This window comes from Gadus macrocephalus, chromosome 18 (assembly GCF_031168955.1).
Source record: "Gadus macrocephalus chromosome 18, ASM3116895v1".
In the NCBI taxonomy this organism is placed as follows: domain Eukaryota; kingdom Metazoa; phylum Chordata; class Actinopteri; order Gadiformes; family Gadidae; genus Gadus; species Gadus macrocephalus.
In genome coordinates, this window is record NC_082399.1 from 8,940,874 (window position 1) to 8,964,403 (window position 23,530).

Consider the following 23,530-nt stretch of genomic DNA (forward strand, 5'->3'; position numbering starts at 1 on the left):
AGTTGTTTTCTAGTCGACAGCATTCGACGGCATTAGGTTTGTGCTTCACGGTTGCAAGTTGCAAGTTCCAGCAAAAACAGCATGAAGATGCAGCCATCGGATAGTGTACCGGTCGCCCAAAGAGTACAAAATGTTTAACCAAAATATTTGATATTGAAAAATAACCACAGAGAAGCCCATGGTATGCCAGTAGAGCGCTTGACACCTTGTATTCAGAGAAATCCAATGTTTCTTTTGTGTACTTCTGAGAATTTTTCTCCCTCTATTTTTTAAGGTTCACTATAGGTCACTTTGGATAATAGTGTTTCTGCACTGTGGAATTTATTTATTTATTAATAGATTGATTCCCAGAAGTGAGTTCAAAATCCAACCATGAAACAGTTGTAGAAGTAAGTTTGAGTTAATGCTTGAGGCTATCACACTATCAACACAGGCCTGATGAGGGGGGACCGAAACAAAGCTCATCAAGGTTTTAGAATTGAACAAAAAGAAACAAGCACTCACAGCCACAAAGCAAATAAACTGAGGGTGCTTTCACCTGATCAGTTTATTTAAATCAAACCCTTTAGCATTTCCGCTGATAGTACGGTTTGTTTGGGGTTCATTCCGACTCTGGTGTGTACCAAACCAACCAACTCTGGTCCGCTTTTGAAAACAAGAGTTGGTCACTTTTCCTAGATTAATATGAGCAGGATCTGGTGCAATCAGGAGGGGACAGCACTAATCCAAATGTGGCTTGACGACTTAATAAAGCTAACGCTTTTAACACAGAAGTTTTTTTCATCAATCAGAGACCAAATATTTTTAATTTGTAGGAACGCCAAAGCAAATGATAAGAACAAAACATTGCACAGGCTTTCAATTATTAATCTAAAGTCGGATTTGTACATTGCCCACGGAAATGGTCTGTTATTTTTGTTGGTGTTTTGGACTGTGACTAACTGTAAGAGAACATTTGGGAAAAAACTAACTAACTAAGTTGTATGTATCAGATGTCATTGCTTTGTAATGTATATAATTTAGGAATCTCAATATTGAAGATATTATCGCAGAGGGTTCCGGGTGAGCACCCCCCCCCCCCTCCTTTTTTGTGTCTATATGTCTTAGGGGTCCGAGCAGCAAAGCTGCTTGGTTCCCTATTGTTTCTGTAACGTTATTTTTTTACCCCAAATTCTGTAAAAGTCATACTGCAGCCTATACCGTAAATCGAAAACTCTTGAAATTTTCAGGTATGGTTACCAATAACCCCCACTACCCATAAACCCAAATTGTGGTACTGCACCCAAAGGTGGCGCTATTGTAAAAGATCATGAATTAGGCTTATTTCTCCTCACCAGATTGACCTGGATTTAAAATTCTTTCAGAATATTAATCTCTAGAATCAGATACATATTTTTCTCCGTGGTCTTCTGCTCTAAAAATTTTTACAGGTTGAGAGCTCGAATCCCGATTATAGCATGCTGAACATGACATTCGGCCATTGCTTTGCAGCTCACCTGAAAGCCGAGGCACAGTATTGCATTAAGTGGAACATCTTCATCAACATCTTTCCTTCATAATTATTTGTTATATTTATACATCTTCCATTAGTGTGTTCCTGACTTTTAATTTTGCTTGGACCCCGTTAATCACCAGTTGCGGTTATATTTGTTGTTGTTGTTGTTGTTGTTGTATCTTTTGTCTCGTGAAAAAAAATATAGATAGAAAGTCGAATTTGGAAGTGGCACAAAGACATGGTTCACCTACATACAGATATATTTATACATAGTGAGAGAGACAAACACACACAAACACCATCGATAGATTTGGCTAAATACAAAGCTTTGTGCACGTCGGCCCTCTCGCTCTGTCTCATGCAAGGCTTTCATCAGAAGAGGGGATTCACAACAACAATGAGAAGCCGGTTGCATCATTATGCCACATTATTTGTCGGCGCAATTGCCGTAATTTCAAAAAGTCAATCAACCCTCCGTTTGTCTTACCAGCAACACCACCTAACATTTGCATAGTATTTAATGCAAAGGTGATCAATGAAGGACCTCATAGTGGTCCGATTATCTGAAAAAATATTTTTTGACCTTCCTTTGCTTGCTGTGGTTTGGGGGGATGGAAAGCATTTGTTACCTGAAAGGATGCATCCGTAATAAGCTCTGTGCTCTCTAAGGTTGAAGAAACACTCTATCTGGCGGCCATTAAAAGGTCATCTGGTGGCAGTGGCATGGGGGCGTGAACCAGAGATTGAGAACCCAATATGTAAGCCTGGATTGCCATTGCTGCTTATGATTCCTATGATTTCTGCCCTCTTCTCTCTCTCAGAATATGACCTCTGCCAATCATAACCTCTCTCTCTCTCTCTCTCTCTCTCTCTCTCTCTCTCTCTCTCTCTCTCTCTCTCTCTCTCTCTCTCTCTCTCTCTCTCTCTCTCTCTCTCTCTCTCTCTCTCTCTCTCTCTCTCTCTCACTCTGCGTTCAGTGCGTTCAGTCATACACCTGACTTTATTTCCTTTCCCTTTATCGCCATGGCAACACTTTACCAGGTGGGGCCATCATTCTTGATGTCTGCCATGGGCCCGTTAGTGTCTTTGATGTGCGTGCGTGTGCGTGTGCGTGCGTGCGTGCTTGTGGCTTTTCCAACCATATGTAACGTTAGTACTCACTAGGGGCTGCCTCGACTAAGATCTTGCATGGTCGATTCTGATTCGTCCGACCAGACGAATCGTCCATTGATTGTGGATCATACATATTTTATGTACACAAATCATATTGTATAATACGTGTTAAATATTGTTTAAATCAATGGTGCCTCATTATTTGGTCGATTGCGTGGCTCAAACCCTTTCAAGTATCAATAGGCTTATTCAGGGTTTCCCACGCTTTTCACTGACCGCTGAATGAATAAAACACCCTAAAGGAGGCGAAGAGAAGGCCATTGATTCTGGAAAGTGCCGGCACTATAAACAAAATGAAAAAAAAAAAAAAAAAAACATGCATACTGAATCAAATAAAATGAATAGAAGAATGTTTTATTTTGGTGATCAATAATCAGTGTTTGACATTTGTTTTTATCGGACTGGGACAAACAAAGCGAGGTGGTAAAAGGTCACTGTACTTACTTCTTCTTTGTCTCGTAGCGGCCGGTCGTCCCTAGACTCTGCAGACAGACAGACAGACAGACAGACAGACAGACAGACAGACAGACAGACAGACAGACAGACAGACAGAACAGAACAGAACATAATTATGCAAATGTTCAACTATTCAAGAAACCTGTATGACTGTGTTACATAAGACAAATCCAGGGTTAGGATAAGGGAATGAACACCTATTCAAACATCCATTCATCCAACCAACCCGCACTCACTGCATTGAATCCATTATATGATGAGTGAGAAAACCCTAAATAAACAACCTTTCTTCATCGTTATTTGAAATGGAACTACAACTACATAAAAGAGTGCTGCCGTCGTGGGAGTGCTGAATAGATACTTTTACCTGCCATCCCTGCCTGCCTTATGTTTCCTTCTCCACCACCTGGGAGACACAGAGCCATGAGCTGTTCAATTAAAAACACAACTTTTGCATGAGTTCAAGCCTACATGGATTTGGTCGGTGCGAACAGCATATGGAGTGTTTTCTTTCCGTTGAACCTGCACCAAATTTTCAGAGCGGATTGTAAAGTTAGCTCAAAGGCTGTAGAGTCAAAACTAAACAGAAATGGTAACAAAACAATGGTACGAGAGCGTACTGAAGACCATGTTAGAGATATAGCTATGTCGATAGCTAACTTTAAATAAGCTTCGGGACATTTCTTCCAAAACATTTTTAAGGCTGTGTGGAAGTCCCATGCTAAAGAAAATCCCTGCTCAGGGTAGCATTCCGCCATGCACATGGCTAATAACAATCCACCTCGGGAAAGTTTGATTGGTGTTCACTTCCTCATTGGCCTCAGTGTCAGAGTCCCATCTAGCTAGTGTCAATATTAGAACACCAACAACACCAATCAGATAACGCCACAGGCCAAATGGTGTATGTCATTACAGAACACTGCAGCTTCTCGGAAGAAGTGTCAATCAAATTCTTCCATGTTTATCTAATATGAATGAACAAAGAGCAATCCTCTTTCAGGGGCTCATCTGTGTTCCCAGTAGTCAGGCTTGTTGAAATACTGTATTCTGTATAGGATCATTTTATGAGCCACTTTTTCACCTTTCTCAGTGCATTCAGGTACATGCAATTTAGTAGCAGGTAAGTTGAAGAAATGAAACGTATAAACTTTTTTTTAACTACTTTTTTACTCTGTTTCTGAAAGATATCAACAAAGAACAAAATTGAAAAGGCGGTTCTGATTTATCCGCAAATGCATTGAGACCAAAGAGGAGAGGATTCAGAAAAAGAGAGAAGAGGCAAGGGCGGTGGGCAAGGCTGGCTTGCGTTGGAGAAAAACAATTATGTTTTTCTTTTCTTTTTTTATAATTAACATAGGGTCCAAATGTCATATTGATTTGGTCCCCAGCCCGTAAACAGTACTTCAATAAACAGTCAAACAAAAGTCTAGTACCCAAATGAACTCATCTCAAACCCAGCAGAAACAAAAGCTCTTTTCCAACCTTCTGTCATTTTTTCAGGAGCGGAACATGAGTTGTGCGATGCCTCCACATTTTCTAAAGAGTATAAACCTTGAAACAAGCTGTTAAATAGTAAAACAGAAAAAAATAAAATCTTAGCTGTTACATATAATTATCCATAAAATATAAGAAATAGATTTTGCTGCATTCCTGTTGTCCTTTATGCAAAAGTAAGCAAAATATTTAGACAAATCTTCAATCCAAAGTGAAATCAGATGGTGGACTGGGAGTCAGCTCTAGTTTAGCACAGGGTGTGTGTGTGTGTGTGTGTGTGTGTGTGTGTGGGGGGGGGGGGGTCAGACCCAGTGACTCTTACCAGGGGTGTTGGGGCCAGAAATGTCTCAAATGATGTCAAGATTAAAAGTTGCGATGAGTAAAGGCCTCCCGTGTTTTGAAATATTTTAGAATATTGAAATGAACTTTGATTGGCAGCGCCTCGGGGAAAGACTCTCCAGGTGTTATGGGAAGTAACCTTTGGTAACAGTTATAATAAATCTAGTTTTTCAAGTTTGTGGAATGAACCAAGATGGACCCAGATTCTTATTATTACATGGCTACTTACTAAAGCAATAAAAAAAATATATCGTACAAAACATAACGACAGAAAATTATGTTATCGATTGACAAATGTTATTTCTTCCGACAATTTTTTTCTGCCAATTCAGTTCCAGGGTTGGAGCTAGAGCAACACAAACTCGCTTGCTAGCTTTCTTCTTAAGATAGAACCCGGGTCCTCCAGTGTCTATGATCAAAAACAGCGTCAATAACATAGGCCTGTTGTTCATAGCAGCAGCACGCTATCTAGCAACAACAACGACCGCTGAAAGCCATAATAGACCCCATCAGAATCGAGTATTCAACAAAGTCCTGTAATGAACCAGTGCATCACGACTCTGCCCCGTGTCCCTGTACTGGAATACCTCCCCTCCTCTCTGCTGTCTCTGATGGCGTTCCTCCCAGGAGGGAGTGCACTCATGCAGGCAGGAGCAGCATGCAGAGACAGCCAACAGCGGCTCTGGGAGAGACAGATGCCCCGCCCAGCTGAGAGCATTAGCCAACCAGCGGGCAGCTGTGCAAGGAAGTCACTGGGATGGAGAGCGCCTGCCTGCGTGCAACACACACACACACCCACACAAATACCCACACATACGCCACACAAAAACAGCAGGCTATTTGTGACAAAGGAACAGACACACACACACACACACACACACACACACACACACACACACACACACACACACACACACACACACACACACACACACACACACACACACTATGCTGTGGTCATGATGTGGTCGTCACGTTGTTTTCGAATGGTTGACACTCTGGAGACGAGGCTGCATTTGGCGAGGCTCCACGTTGATGATAGAAGTGTTGTGACTAAACATTCATAGAGGCGGGATCCTTCACAGCTGAACATTCAACACTGTCAGATCTGAATAAAATGATAATGAATACAACTGCATCATGATGCCTCTCCGTGTTCACTGACATGCCTCAGCATCAAACATGACCTCCATTTCTCCGCTTTGTTAAGCACTTTTGAACTGCTGTTCACCAGTACACACGCACACAAAAAGTAAAACACACAAACACACAAAAACGAACACACTGAGCCGACAGCACACACTCACACACATAAGGGCACAGGAGGAGCATTACATAAATGAGTGTGTCAGGCTAAAGGGGGGGGGGGGGGGACGGTCGTGACTGGTGAGTCGTGAGCACTATGGCACCACAGAGGCGTGGAAGAGATTAAGGAGCGGAGATGTTCCTCTGGAACCACTGGGAGATGACAAGTAGGAAGCACGCTGGGCTGCTCCCAGGACAGATTGATCCTCAACGAGTCGGAACCTAGGAGTGTGAGGGCAACGTACCATGTGTGCGTGTGTGTGTGTGTGTGTGTGTGTGTGTGTGTGTGTGTGTGTGTGTGTGTGTGTGTGTGTGTGTGTGTGTGTGTGTGTGTGTTCATTGTGTTCCATCTACGGTTGTTATTAACCTAGATTTCGGTCAAAATTGCCTCAACAACTTATTTTATCAAGTTTATTAAAATCCTTAGACTTAGACACAAGAATGATATTTTTATTTATTTATTATACAACTTTTAACTCAAGCCTAATATAGACCTGGGTTTAAAGTTTTCAAACCAAACCATATGGAACGCTTCAAACATCTAGTGTTGAAAGTTTCTGGCAAAATGTTGAATTATGAACGTCATCTAGCTTTTTACATTTAATACCCTCTGCCACTGCCTAGTGCCTTTCAAACATTACTGCATAACCATAATGTTATAATCTAAATAGCGGCCGACCCGACACCATTCAAACAGCAGGTCACGCCTGGTGGGATTTCATTGAATGGCTCCATCTACAACACGTCAGCGAGTTTCAAACATAACACTCATTAACCCTTGAGTGTGTCCTCAGATCATCTCTTGCACATGACAATGAATTATCTCAATGACACTTCAATATAAAGGACACCAAAAAGGCAACGCTATGGCTGCATCAAAAATAAAATGAAGAATTAAAACGAAATAATCTCAACATTTATCCTTATACACACACAAGTTACAGAAACGGACGCTACATGATGGAAACCGTACATTATCCAGGTTCAGAGGTGTCCGCGCTTGTAAAGGCCGTACCGAGACGGTGTTCAATTCCCGTTTTCCCCCCCGTCTCGGAGGGGTCGCTAATTAATGATGAGCATCTGTGAAAGCTGATTTTGGAATGGAGTGTTGCGAGGACTCGTTAGGCTGACGAGCACTCCTGAGGCACGCAGCCAATCAGGCGCTCGCAGCCTCCTTAATGAGATGCATTTGAATTCTCCGTGTTTCACTTTGATAAAACCGGCTGATGAATAACAAAACGATGATGGTGCTATCTGTACTCATTTAATCGTAAGGCGGCTGGCTATTTTTCTTCAAATATCAGATTCTACAAGAGTTTCCTACATGGACACACGTCATGGTTATGTCATCCTCCAGTTTGATCCTGTATAGAAGCACCTTGCCCTCTCCATTTGTGGTTATGACCCCGAGATCGACAATCCATTCTTTGCTCTGCGCTACATCCTCCTTTATTCATCGCTATCAAAACCGCAGTATTTTCTTTGTGTACTAGATGACGTAACGACTGCATCTCTTCTATTCTTCTCCCTCATCTTTTAACTCTCTCTCTCTCTCTCTCTCTCTCTCTCTCTCTCTCTCTCTCTCTTATATGAAGCGGTTTGGGTCTGAATTCCCGCTTCCTCTCTCACGCTCTTGCAGCCTTTGTTTCTCCATCTCCTTCTCTTGTTTCATTCTCCAAGGCCTCGTTGCAGGTCTCGCTACAAGCAAATAAGCCCAAATCCTTTTATACATTTTTTGGACAATATGCGACTCAAATCTGATATTCAGTGCAGTGTGAACAGCACATCTTTTCAATTCTAAATTGGGCCACTTTTACATGGCCACTTTCTTCCTGAATAAGGTACAGGCCAGGTCACATTTTTGCCATGTGACCTCAGCATGAACATCAGTCTAGATCAGCATTTGTCCAAATTCTGCTCTGGCTGGAGTCCCTCTCTGAATACAAACACAGAAGACATCTGCGATTGAGGTGGTCAGTGGAGAGGAGGTGAACATAGTCATTAAGGGTAGTATTGTCATTCAAAGTAGCCCTTGACATGCTGGCATTTTGGATTCAAAGCGTTTCCGTGAAGACATGCACAGCATGATCCGCCCACACCTGGCTACGACTCCACATCCACACACGCCGTCCTACTGGAGTGATCCACAAAGAGCCATCTTTTTCAACTTCTTATGATCATGCTCTCTTCCACTGCACATCCAATTAAAAAATGAAAGCGAAACTCAGACTCTGCCTCGTAGAACCGCCTGCTGCGTGTGTCATCTTTGATATTGTGAGTTTGCGTACGCGGGTTAATGACACAACTTTTGAGCAATAAATCTGAATAGAGCACTCAGACTTGCGGCGTGAACAGTGCTATTTCTCTCCCCCTCTGCTGTCTTTCCAAAACACTTTACTCACACCTTCTCCCTGATGCTCTCTATCCCTTTTTAACTCTCCCCCTCCCCCTCCCTCCCCATTGATTTTTGGCTGAATGTCAAGTGTCTGAGCATGTTCTGCATGGCTGCCCTCTGAGGGCTCCGTCCTCCAGCTTTGATGCTGGAGGTCCGTCGGCCCGCCCTCTGCCCACCACCAGCCCTCGCTGGGCAGGTGCACGCTCTGAGGATGGGCCGTGGAGGGAAGACACTTTACCCCCACTCCTTAATACCCTTCAATTGGCTGCGAAGGAGGGGCTAACCTTTGTCGTCCCCGTCTCGATGATACAGCGCCAAGCAAGGTTGGATGGGCTCTGTCTGTCTGTCTGTCTGTCTGTCTGTCTGTCTGTCTGTCTTTGCGTATGTCTGTGTGCGTGGGTCTGTGGCCACAGGCTGTGTGTGTCCGTTGCTCATGAGCCTGCATGCCTGAGAGTGATGAGCTCGCTTGACGTCGTTTGATGGTTCACCTCTATCTCTCAAATGCCACACATCACTGCTGACCCGTCGTCATGGAGAGAAAAATCCATATTCCTCTTCCGCTGTGCAAACCTTTTTATGATTGCAAATCATTTTTGTTACCGTTGACTTAATAGATTGGAGAATTGTAAAGAGACAGCAGTAGAGAGACAGATTGAACAGATTTGAAAATAAACAACCAGAACCAATGAAACACAGAGAATAGTTTATTACCCATTCACATTAATGACCAGGATGGACCTAAGAAAGGGTCTGTAATCATAGAGTAACTACTCTTAGAGCTGTCTCACAGACACACACATATACACTGTGTGCCATAAAGTAAGGAGACCTATGGGCAGGATTGATTTGGTCTAATTAAATATTGGCCAAGTTTTGAATGACACCGGTTTACTTGATGAGGAGGAAGAGGAAGAGAATGATGATGATGATGATGATCAGTGTCAGTAACCCGATGTAACCCGATGATGTGTCAGTTAACCGATGTGAGTCGCTTTGGATAAAACGTCCGCTAAATGCCCTAATTGTAATTGTAATTGTAACCAGTAGCAACTCTCACTCATCCTCCATCTGTCATAATAGAACTGACCCGTCAAATAACAGGCTGCTAACTGGTTAATGGTTAAGCACTCTCAGGCATCTAGGCTCATGAACAACAGACACGAGGCCACACACACACACACACACACACACACACACACACACACACACACACACACACACAATATACCCCCCCCCCCACCGATTTATCACTTTGCTAATTGAACAAGGTTTTATTTTGATATCGGTCAGTAGCTGCACTGTACTGCGGTTGTAAGGGCCTCAACCCCCCCCCTACCCACCACCTCCAACCCAACCCCCTCCCGCGGGCTAATTAGGCCCAGCAATGCAAGCATTCATGGCTCCCCCCCCCCCCCCCCCCCCCCTTCTGGCAGAGACCCCCAGCGCTGGCACCCTCCGCAGCACTCAGTGGCCGAACGCCTGGCTGGCTAGCTGTACGGCTCAAAGACTAGCAGTGGTGAGTGACGCATGAGAATGAATAGGTGTGGCTAACAAAGCGTACTGACGGACTGAATGGCTCAGTGATGAAACGCTCCCTGAAACGCTGGCACTAACTCAAATGCCAGACATGATGAATTGATGATTGGTTCCTGGCGGTCAGCTGATCCGGAGGAGGGCATTATTAATAGTATAGGTTGGGTTCGGTCAGGAGTCCCGGCCCCAGTTGTCAGGTGATTGGCTGACTGAGCGACTGGTTGGGAGGATGTGTTGACTGGTTGTGGGTGCGTCCGGGATCATGATCACGTGTTGACTGGTTGTGGGTGTGATTCATGGTGGGCTGGGGGGCGGCCATGACTCCACACCAAGACAGAGCTCTTGCTCTTGCTCTTGCGCGCGCACACACACACACACACACACACACACACACACACACACACACACACACACACACACACACACACACACACACACACACACACACACACACACACACACACACACACACACACAGGGTTTATCCCACATTGAAAAGGAAATTTGGAATGTTGATAATGAACAGTATAGCCTGAGTAGCCTAAGCAATGACCACAAATAGGTAATGTCAGAAATGGAGAGAATCAATTTAACAATCTGTATCTGGCTGATTGAAATTAAATTCTGTTTGGTTCATCTAAAGGGTTTTTTCAAATGTTGAATCGGCTGTAACAATAGATTGAGAGTGTGAATAAGCTTAATATTATCAGTGGGCATTAGTCAAGGTTCACCCCTTATTCCACAAATTGCACAGGTAACTTCACAGACCACTCATACTTTCACTAGGGCTGGAGAAAAGGGCATCAAGGCAAGTATGCGCTTTTGAAATGCAGAAATGAGAGACAAAGTGAAGGATGGAAGGGGAGAAGAGGGAGGAGGGAATCGAAGAGTTCGGGCAAGCGAAATCAAACGTCATCTTGGCGTGATGTTTGGAAGCTATTTTCATATCCTTTCTTGCTCTGTTGGTGTGCTTTGAAATGGTGTGTGTGTGTGTGTGTGTGTGTGTGTGTACACATGTTGTTCTGAAGGATTAGGCTTAATAAGATGGCAGTCTGAATTTATAGCGCCAATATTTCTCGCTGGGCTAAACCCACGGAGGTTTCAGAGTAATAGATGTTCAGAGTGCATTGCTTGACATGTGCCCGGATACGATGAGGCCTGTGGGATTTTGAATACTTAAAGCACCGTGTGTGTGTGTGTGCATGCGTGCGTGCGTGCGTGCGTGCGTGCGTGCACATAAATAAACTCAAAGACAGCAAGGTGATATGAAGACAAATCTGGTGGTATAGCCGGAGGTAAACAGTACGCATACAATGTGTAAGAGGACAAGTGCAGGTTTGTTTGCCTCAATTACCTTCATAACATATATATTTAAATATATTCAATACACAAATGATATCATCAGAAATAAATCCATATATATATTATACGACCTAGCAAGTACAAAATATCTGGAATATCTAACCAAAAATATGTTAACATTTGAGATATTTCTAAAATCAGTAAAAAGCTCCGTCCAGCTCCATCTTTATCCCAGTGTAATGAAAACAATGAAATATCAGGTTCGCTATACAGAGGATTGAGTTGGTGCTGCTTCACATGCTTAAACCAAACGATTGACAGCTCCATCCTAAGGCAGAGAGACCTTGAGTATAAGCACCTTGCCTTCGCTCTCCCGGAGGCCTTGGAGCAGGGGAAGAGTGGCTAGCGGTCTGAGGAGGGACTCCTAAAATACACTCTTTTTGTGAAAGTCAAGCATGCCCCCTTAAGGCCTTCACGGGCCACGCAGCATTTTGTCAGCCCCGATGGAGACGTCAGCCCCTGGGGGACACACCGCACTACGGAGTGGGTGGGGGGGGGGGGGGCCTTTCACCAGGTAGCAGCAGTTGACTTTCGGAAGGGAGAGCTTGTTTTATAACAGGGAGCATGGGGGGGGGGGGGGGGGGGGCTTGGTGGCTCAACACTGAGCTGGTGAGCTCACCGGCTAGGTGGCAGTACACCTGATGGAGAGACGGGTTTGATTCTGAGCAGGGGTCTTATATGTTTAATTCCCTTTAACTTCAAACCTACTTTCCTTCTGCCCTTCAGAAACGTTTGTCTTAACTACGTCCTCTGACTCGGATGGTAGCCACTACATTCATCGAGTGGTCCAGCACAGGGGAACACGGTCAGACTCTCAGAGATGTGTGCACACCCTTCAGAAAAGTCATGAAACCATTCAGACCGATTGCATTGATTTACTAAGATATCGATACAGCTGTGCTCTTTACATTGGGCTCAATGGCCAAGTTGAAATGATAAAGCTAAAACACATGTCTGGATACTTCAAAGCATCCAGACATGCACCCTGCAGTCGCTCTGTTTGTAGGGCCACCTGGAGGGGAGAAACGGCACTACAACTGCACCGCCGAGTTGGCACGTCCAACGCGCAAAACAAATGAGCATCAACTGTTCTGTCCATAAAAGCAAATCAAAAATGGATTAAAAATAAAATATGGTCTGGGTGTCTGGACCATGGCTGCTGTCGGAGCAGTTATTGGAAATCATTACGTGTGAATAAAAATAAATAAATACGCCTTTGAGAGAAGAGAGAAGGAGGAGGAAATAGAGCAGAGGGTAGTAGACAGAAGGAGAAGAGAAAGAGAGGAGAAAAGGCAGCGAATAAATATAACATTTCGATATAAAAAACTCAAAACAGCCTCACAAAACAGGAGACGCACGATTCCCTGAAAGAAAAGCATTTGACTCACTTTACTGCGGAAACAGCCCGTGGCCCCATGGGGGCCCCATGGGGGCCCCACGAGGCCAGCGCTCTAACGAGAGGACCAGAGAACAGGAACCAGCAGTCCCTCCTACATAATGCAGCCCCCGCCCCACTCCCATCCACCTCCCCCTTTCAACCTGGCCACCACCTGCTGCTGACACACACACACACACACACACACACACACACACACACACACACACACACACACACACACACACACACACACACACACACACACACACACACACACACACACACACACACACCCTGCCCGATGCACCATCCAACTTTCAAGAAATAACTTGGTGAAAGAAAAGTCTTCGTTTTCTTACAACGCCAAAGGCAAATACCAAGTAGGCAAGAGGAAGGATTTTCTATTGGCAAATGGATGGATGGAAGAGGGAGGGATGGATGGAAGAGGGAGGGAGAGAACATTTCTGTCACTGTGCTGACGCCGGGCCTTCTCTGGTGCTCATCTCACGCCATGGCAGCCACCCAAGGAAGAAATAATACTAAATAGAAAAATATATGGTAAGAATGTGCCTGGGGCTGTCCTTGATTTTCAATAAAAATCACACTCCATTCAGAGTCAACTAGTTTGTCAAACTTTAACAGTCAACACTTGGTTTGATAATGAGGGGTTTCTTTATTTTCGTAAGAAAAAGGAAAGGTATTACTTTTATCGTCCAAGCTACGTTCTCTTTTTTTTTTCTTTTTTTATGCTTCAAAATAAAAGCAGTGGGATAACGATTACTTTTAACAACCTCATTGAGTCACTATTGTTTCGGGCACCGCTGGACTGGGCATAGGGCATGGCGGGCATATGCCCGGTGGCCTGAAGCCTTTTATTTATTTTTTTATTCATGCCAAACTCGCGTCTAACGTAGCAGGCCACGTTAACTTCAATGCAGGCCACATTAACGTCAATTCAAGTTAATGCAAGTTAAACTGGCAGATCTGCCCTTTATCATGATTGATTGAAGCCTGGGCCAATGAGGTGAGGGGCAGGCCAATTACGTTTTGTAATTGTGTGCATGGCTAGTTACAACGCTGCTGCCGCCAGGTTGTTTATTTATTCTTTATTCTTCATTGCATTTGTGTGACTGTCGCGGTGGCTGCCGCCAGGTTGTTTCTTTATTCTTCATTCTGTTTGTGTGACTGTCGTGCGTCTGCCTTACGAAGTAAAAGCTTGCTGTTTTGCACCGTCTGTGATGCGGTGGCGTCTGCTGGTGTGTGGTATGACGGCTTCCCTGAGTCATCCAGTCATTTCTTGCTTTAATAATGCATTGTATCACACAAGTAATGATATATTATTCATAGTTTAGCCTACAGTATTACATTTATTATAATTATATTAACTAAAATGAATTAATTAATATTTTTTAATATAATTCCTTTACTTAAATTTAAGTAACAAGGTTGAAAGAAATGACATCTAAAAAGTAATGTGACCTACGGTCAATAGATCATACTTTTGATAAGCCTAACAGTATTTTGGGAGAACTTTTCATAATGCTTCTCATAGTGTTAAAATGTTTGTGTCTCCTAGTGCACATTGATCGTTTAAGGCAGTGATTCCCAACAAGGGGTATATGGTACATATACCACCTGAGGTGCGCAAGCAAACTGCAGGGGGTATGTGGATAAATTAACGAATGTGTGCAGCATAGTCATTGCATGAGTGAAGGGGTACTCATGGTGTGACAAAAAGGCTTAAGGGGTACGCATGTCAAAAGCAGTTGGGGAAAAAACCCACGCTGTCACACAGCGCGCTTACATTTTTCCCCGTCAATACCTGGTGGTGGCCTGCTCTTGGTTAAAAATGCCCGGCCTGAAAAATGTCCCCAGTCCAGCCCTGGTTTCGGGCACATTTAAAAATAGGAAGAAACAGTGAGAGTGATTTTGTGCCGCTCTAGAAGACGTTTCTCTGAAATATTCCAAAAATGTGACAGCACTAAATCATAGATTATTTAAAATAAGACAGAAGAGCCATAACCATGATTTAAGTAGGAGCAGTCATAGGATTTGTATTGTTCCAAGTTAAAATTTCCCAGTAACACTGAGGTTTGTGGTGGAATATGATGTGTGTGGAAATAACCTAATAATTCCCAATGTGACAATTAATTGACACTTATAATTGGCCATTATAGCCATTTATTTGAAAATTTGAAACCAATAAGTCAATACATTTTTTGGGGTTATTTAACACAAAATTGAACACATTTACGCAAGTGACATTTCATTAAAATGTCTAAATCAGTGGCTAAGAATGGACGTCAATATGCACAAAACTAATATGAAAAGAACCTTTAGTTATCACCAATAAGGATTTTTTCTGAAGGAACTTGCTTCATTCTGGCATTGACCCTTCAAATGCAGAAATGATGATGATGATATAATTGCACAGCTCTTTAGCTTCTTAACATAGCAGAACATGATGACCTGGGGATGACCCCCTCATATCTATGGCAGTGGAAACATTCTTGTGACAAGCAGTCTTCTTGTGCCTCACACAAACCCAAAAATTTGAAAGAAATGCACTAACAAAAGGACACTAATAGAAGGTATATTTAGGTTAACAAGCTCTCTAGAAGAGAATTCACCATGGACCCTCGATGACATGAGAAACACACACACACACACACACACACACACACACACACACACACACACACACACACACACACACACACACACACACACACACACACACACACACACACACACACACACACACACACACACACACACACACCTTCCAACCACCACAGCAGCAGGCTGGTTTATGTTAAGACACGACCAAAACACACGATGCAAAAATAACCACAAAAAAAGGAAAACAGACATTTAGAACCAGTGTACCTTTTCCTCTACCTTGCACAGGCAATGGCTCCAGAAACCACATGAGAGACCTGTATGTGTGTGTGTGTGTGTGGGGGGGGGGGGGGGGGGGGGGGGGGACAGTTACACAGCCAAGAACTAGGGAACTGTTGCCTAAATAGACAAACCACAAACATATGCACGTTTCCCACAGACGGACCCCACCCTTTTATCTAAAATAAGGCACGATACTCCACCCACTTATTCAGGAGGGGCAGGAAAGGTCAAAGTAGCCAGTTACCACCCACATCACAGCGTTGGTGGTGGCCTCCTAGACACTAGCACTGGTCTGTAGGAGGCCACCACCACCGCTGAGCCCACTGGCCTTGCGCACCGAGCAGCCATCTTGGCTCCATCTTGGTGCTAAACGGTAGCTGGGTGGTGGAGATGCTACGGCTGCTGCTGCTGCCCTACCTCAAAGTGTAAGTGAACCCCCTGGCTCAGGTCGGATTCAAACACTGAGATTAAAATAATGTGTTTTGGGCTGAACGTATTTTATTCCTCTTTTCTCTAAATGAGGGTCTTGTTTTAGTGGCATAATGGCACAGCGGACTATGTGGGGGAACATACAAGACATATGATCAATGTACTCCTGGGAGAAGGTTTATAACCCGTCTGTACCGACTGGCTCACGGCATTTCAACAGATGACGATATCATAATGCAGAGAGCAAAAAAAAAGTGAGCACGATCTCCAGAATTATCGACTCAAAACATGCCCAATGCCACTCTACTTCTTTCCTTCGTTTCTCAGAGTGTTGCATCCCAAAATCAATCAGGGAAGAAGTGTCCTTATTAGTCAATAAGCCGCAGGCAACGGTCAGAATTGAAATCGAATCATACAGAGGCAGGCGCAGTCAACCAGACACGTTCTCACAGCGAATTTCACTTACATCTGACGGACGGCGATGGCCTTTCCAACAAATGACCCTCAAATGATAGGTAAGACTTCGCTCTTGCACGGTACCCAGAGCCTCTTTGATAGATAACGATTATCTATCAACTAAGAAATAATAATAATAATAATCATACATAAAGCCTGTAACAAGGGTTTTGATCACAATGGATCAAAAACCAAATTCCTCATATAAGGAATAAATGTATGTATTTTTTGCAAAACAGAAATACCTACTAACAGAATACTACGCAGTGGTTGTAAAGGAGGGGGTGAGATGGGCTATTTAGTTGATTGCAATCTGTAACCTCCTTGCTGCTAAATTCTACACACTAAGGCTTTGAAGAATAATAAATTACATAACAGAACAACGATAGGACAGAAGTATCATTCAGAGAAAAATAAACTGATTCTGGGCCAAAAGTTTAAAAAAGATCGCTACATCTGGAGACCAACGTCAGTCTACACCAAACATGTCCTTGTTGCTCGATGATTCATTCAGTCACAGATGGTGTGAATCTTTTTCCAAGTTAACATCAGTGCTGCCAAAGTATAGTCTGACAAAACTGACTCACCGCAGTGTGTGTGTGTGTGTGTGCATGTGTGTGTGGCGTGCGTTGTGTTCCCTCTGTATTTGAGCACTACGAAGGGTGGCTGGGGGCAGCTAAAGAGAATTGGACTACAGAAAAAGGAATGGAGCTCATCTAAATTCTCAACAAGGCTAGCGTCAGACTTCCAGTGAAGCTGACAAAAACGACACACACACACACACACACACACACACACCACACACTTATAAGTCACAAATTGTGCAACATGTATGCCCTGAAACACACTTAATCCCCCCCAATGCACATACACACACTTAATTCACACTTTCAGTATCAATGCATATAACCGTATTACCCGTTTACATTAATGCATCATGACACAAATTACCCACACACACACACACACACACACACACACACACACACACACACACACACACACACACACACACACACACACACACACACACACACACACACACACACACACACACACACACACACACACACACACACACACACACACACACACACCTGGATGCCGCGGAGCTTCTTCCTGCCCTTCTCCAGGTGACCCAGGAACCCGGCCTGCTGCAGGTCCCAGCCAGGCGGCCTGAGCAGCCGGTCGTCAACGGATACCGCCTTCCGCAGCGCCGCGTGATCCTCAGATCTCGCCGGGACCGCCGGTTCCACCGTCGATGACGACGCCGTTGACGCCGCTCCTCCTCCTCCACTCGCAACTCGGTTTCTACTTCCTCCTCCTCCTCCTCCTCCTCGTCCTCCTCGTGCTGCTGCTGGTCTTCCTGTCCCCCCATTGGCCCCGGGGCCCGACACAGGAGACGGCTCCAGGGCCCCGAAGTCACGCAGAACGGAGCCTGAGGAGAAACCAGAGACACTGGCCGTTATCATACACCGTCCAGGTGACAATGGACAGCCTTATGACACACACACACACACACACACACACACACACACACACACACACACACACACACACACACACACACACACACACACACACACACACACACACACACACACACACACACACACACACACACACACACACACACACACACACACACACACACACACACACACGAATAGGGGAGCTGCATCCCTGTGGGCCGGGAGCTAACTCAATGAGCTGTGAAAGAAATGAAAGACACACACACACACACACCCAGACACAGATACAGACCAACCGACAGACACATCTAGGGACACACACACACTCTATAGAGTGACACACACACAACGACACACAAGTTGTTGTTATGTATAGGGAATTGAGTGTTCTAGTTTTAGATGATTTTGGTATGTGCAGCATAATAAAAAACGTTGGCACATTGCAGTTGCATTTTCTTAACATTCATGGTTCAAAACACAGGGATAGCTGCACATGGCCTGTCCTACGATTCTGTTTGAAGGCCAAAGTGTGGATTGTGGAAAAGTTCTTTCTACAGGTTTTATTATGAAGGAACTGAGAGAAGATATCGACATTTGAATTGACCAGAAAAACAGGTCAATATTTAGTTGAAACTCGGGTAGCCAATGTCCTTTGATGGTGGTAACAGCCACACACACACACACACACACACACACACACACACGTAACAGGGTGCGCTGGGAGCGAGGTCTGATGCCGTGGGAGTGAGGGTCCCAAGGGATGACAACGCTTTGACTGCAATGTCTGATCAAGCAGCTCCACCATTTGCAATTGGGGCTAGAGCTAACACAAAGGCCACAAACAAAGTCAGATGGACCTGTGAGTTTCACACACAAGATTGTACTTCTTTCAAACAAATACTTTTGCTCGAACTGATTTTATTATTACATTTCTCTTGTTTTTATTTCAGAAAAATAAAATGGCTATCAATAATTTCATTATCATACTTATATTTCAACTACAATGGGGGTGTGTGTGTTTATAGATATACGTCTCCGTACTCCATGTGTGCATAGTAAGAGTATATGCTCTTCAATCATTGACTTTATGCATACTGGTGCATCCCGAGATGACTTGATGTTGTTGTAGGTTCCTGCGTTTGCATTGAGACTTATACATGATTAAAAAGGCCAGCCTGCCTGTAGATGTGAATTTGTGAGTGAGCTTGTGTGCGTTTGCATTCTCCAGTATCCTCTTTACAGGAATGAGTGTACAGGCTGCTAGCGCATGCAGGACACCGTGGGTGGCTACAGGTCAGGAACGTATCAGGTTCAGGTGTGTGTGTCTGCGTGTGTGGTACAGCAGCGTGTGGTATCGGCAGGCTTGCATGCATTAAAAATGCATAGGAGGCCGTGGGGATTAATACACTAATTGCTCTGCAGTCCCTCAATAGCATTCATCCTGTCCGCCGAATATTGGAATAAGTAGCAACTCCTGAATGTCACATCACTGTGATTATCTGACTCATCTGTGTATGTAGCAAAACAAATCAAACGTATAACTGATACAAATATGGAAACCTTGTACTCTTTACACTGATTTCTTTGAAAGGAATCTAAATGGATATTTCAGTCTTACATTAGGGGTCAAAGCAGAGTGGTAGTTCATGTAATAAAGATAGGGTATTTCGGTAATTGTGAGTGCTCTCACGATTGCCATAGGATCAGACAGGAAGTCTCTGTCGACATACAGGTCATGTTCTGCACTTTTTGAACTACTGTACAGTATGTACACAGGTCCAGGATAGATGTATGGTATTCTTTTCCTTTTCCACTTGTCTAACAATAGACATCCTTGAGCAAGTAGGAAATCCCCCAACCTGCTCCTTCGTGACACGCATCTGAATTCACCTTCGATAGAAAGCATTTGTCTGGCTGAAAAAGGGTGACCTTTTTTGGATTGGCTAGGTACTGTAAAACGGACTGACTTTCACCTATGTCTAGTTGGGCAGTGAAGGGGTCAGAATCACCAGTATGGGTGTGCAGATTCACTTCCCGGGAAGTGGAGAAATGAGCGAGGTCGAGAAGCTCAAAAGAAAAATAAAGAAATTAATGGATATTTGTGTTGGCCGATCCTTGAGAATGTATTAAAATAGGTTATGCAGATAAATAGCCCGCTTCGATATGTTGAGAGACTGCCTATGAATCATAACTATAATCATAACTACAGAGTACAGACTATAATCATGTAAAACTGTTTAAATGGCGAGTTGCGATATGACCAGAATTAGATCATCCGATGTTGCTGTTAGAAATAAACTGTTTTATCATTAAATGTGATGCATCACATTGACTAAAACTATTACACAATAGTTTGTGTATTGGTGTTCACTTTTAATTAATTTAACAAGTAGCAATGCTAAATATGTGCTGCCTATGGGAACCAAATCCTATGTATCTTATTTTCTTTCTCAGTTTATGAAAAATGAATGCTTACATTGTTTCATTTTCCAGCTGAATCAAAGGATGAGTTCAGCCTCTGTGAAGTTGTGGGCGGCATTGCAGTTATTTCACTACAGTTTATAGAAAAATTTATTCAACAGAATTAATGAAATGGAGTTCATTAGCTGAAACACTCATTTAACATTGGTTTACACAACGTTAATTAGACATCTGACCTTCACGGAAGGATATCAATATTCTTAAAAAAGGTCAGCTTACGTAAGGCTAGGATGTTTCACAAAACACAAAAGATTAAAAACAGCAGGAAAAACAACAACAACTGATGAGCTGTAATCAGTCACATCCTGTTGTGTGCCGGGACTGTGTTTGGCAACATGGTATTAGATCTCGAAAACAAAAAAAACAAAATCCTGTCGACACAGTGGTTGAGAGCTGCGGAGACGGTTTCCATGGCAACTGTTGCACCAGTGCAGTCACAGAACCGGGGGGGGGGGGGGGGGGGGGTCGGGGGGGAGATATGGCACAGGAAGGAGAGACAGGTGGAAGGTAAAAGAAGAGGTCGAGAGCCACAAGGACAGAACACAGAACGACAAGACGGACAGCGAGAAGTTGTTGATACATACCCTCAACTTTCTTTCTACCAATTCTCTCTCCGTCTTGCGCTCAAAGTTGCACCTCAGGGAAATGCACTTTGTTCATTTATGACGTTGTGTGGTGGGGGATAAGACTTCACACACACACACACACACACACACACACACACACACACACACACACACACACACACACACACACACACACACACACACACACACACACACACACACACACACACACACACACACACACACACAGCAAGAAAGGATATGAAAATAGCTTCCAAACATCACGCTAAGATGACACAATGTGTCATTATGCAACCTCTTCAAAACAATATCCTGTTTTAGGAATCATACTTCCAACTGACTTGCGCCCCGTAGCTAGAGCTCATAGACAATTCACTTCTTCATCTTCAGAGGGAAATAAAGAAGAGACAATGCCGTGAAAGAGAAAGGACGATCAAATCTGTGGGGGATTTCACACATAGTGGCTTTTTGAAAGGACAACACAAAGGGACAGAGAGAGAGAGAAGCAGATCAATAGTGAATATAAGACAAATAAAAAAATAAAAAATGAATGGCAGGGTTAAGGCACAAGGAAAACGGAGCACAGCGAGACAACATTTTGGTATGCACTCATTTGCATGAACTACTCCTCCCAGAGTTCCTCTGACAGAGGTACAGATAGACGGAGGAGCGGTGACACTACATGCGCACACACACACACACACACACACACACACACACACACACACACACACACACACACACACACACACACACACACACACACACACACACACACACACACACACACACACATCGGTTTGTTTAGCCCCCCCCCCCCTTACAATAAAATCAATATCTGGAATTAGATCATCATCTGAGGCGAAGGGAAAGTGCAGCAGTAATATGTGCAAGCATGTACATGCACCAAGGCAGTCTGGTTGATTTACGCAGGTTATATTGAACTGCTAATTGGTTTAAACATCTTTTTTTCGTCCCCTCAATAAAGATTAATTTTAAGAACCTTCTGGTGACAGTTCAATTGTGCTGAAATGCAGCTAAATCGTTCAGGGGGAGCTAGGCAATATTGTTTTCGAAGCTGTTAATAAATGTAAAAAATAACATAATTTCAAGCGCATAATTCTTGTCATTCTTCTTGCACCCAATATAATGAGAAGAATTCACAAACAAATTCTCACTCAATGATTTGAAAGCTATCGTGAATTTCTGCCTTCAAACCAGGGATAAAGAGAGAACGGAACATTGGGTTCAGTTTCCATGACACTGGCAAATTTGAACACTTTAACCACGGTGCGTGGACAACCTCTTGAACCGATCAACACGCAGCCTTCCCGCCGTTATCCCCTCTGCTCCGATTCGCCGCTTAAGTCACAGCCCCCTCTAGCGGTGGATGTCAGAATTGCTGAGCATTGACGTCTAATGCAAGTAACAACAGCATAAGATCAAAACAAGGGAGGAAAATGTTTGGAGGACTGTTGGGGTGAACTTAATCACGGGATCGGATTACATAATATGTATTATAACGTGTATTTAAAGATTACACAGAAACAGTACTATAATACTTAAACAATCAACCATTCTCTGGAACTATCCTCACATCCCTCCGAGATGTATTCTTAAAATAATATCAGTATTTCCACCCCTTACAACAATCTGGAAGTCAAGACCAACTGTTCATGTACACACACTACAAAGCAGAGTATGCCATTATAAAAAGAAAAAGCTGGTCACCAACAGCAACACTACAGAAATGGAAAGATTAGACGAGGACCAGGAAAGAGGAAGAGGAGAAACAAAGCTGTATTCATGGAGGGAGGAGGGGGAGAAGGATGCTGGGGGATGAGGGATGGGGGGGGAAGATGAGATGACTGTGGGTTTAATCGGTCCCAACAGGAAGCGCATTATCATTCTCCAGAAGGGTGGGGTGAGGAGACACTTGCTAAATGTCAACACTGTGAAACTCTGTCCAGACAAACGGGACCCTAGTGAGCATGTGCACACACTTGGGTATGTGTGCGTGTGTGTTTACACTTGGGAATGTGCACATGTGTGTACCCTTGGGTATGTGCGTGTGCGCATGTGTGTACACTTGGGTATGTGCATGTGTGCATGTGGGAGTGAGATTGTTTCCCAATAACTTTTGATGGTCATCTACCAAGTGAATTTATTGACAATTGATGAAGACCATTGCCAAATTTTATTATTTGAAAAGATAAGGCTTGTTTTGCCATTTGGAGAGCCGAATCTTCAAACTCAAATATTGAATACTTT

General features: G+C 43.7%; 1 protein-coding gene across 1 annotated transcript in view; it reads right to left on the reverse strand.

Moving 5' to 3' along the window:
- The window catches only part of ankfn1 (ankyrin repeat and fibronectin type III domain containing 1), a 78,044-nt gene that overhangs the window by 47,937 nt on the left and 6,577 nt on the right, over nt 1-23,530 (reverse strand). Inside the window, exons 5-6 of the mRNA XM_060037253.1 lie at nt 17,817-18,157; nt 3,113-3,150 (exon numbers count right to left, since the gene is read on the reverse strand). Coding sequence (XP_059893236.1) covers nt 3,113-3,150; nt 17,817-18,157 — 379 coding nt within the window. The remainder of the gene's footprint in view (nt 1-3,112; nt 3,151-17,816; nt 18,158-23,530) is intronic.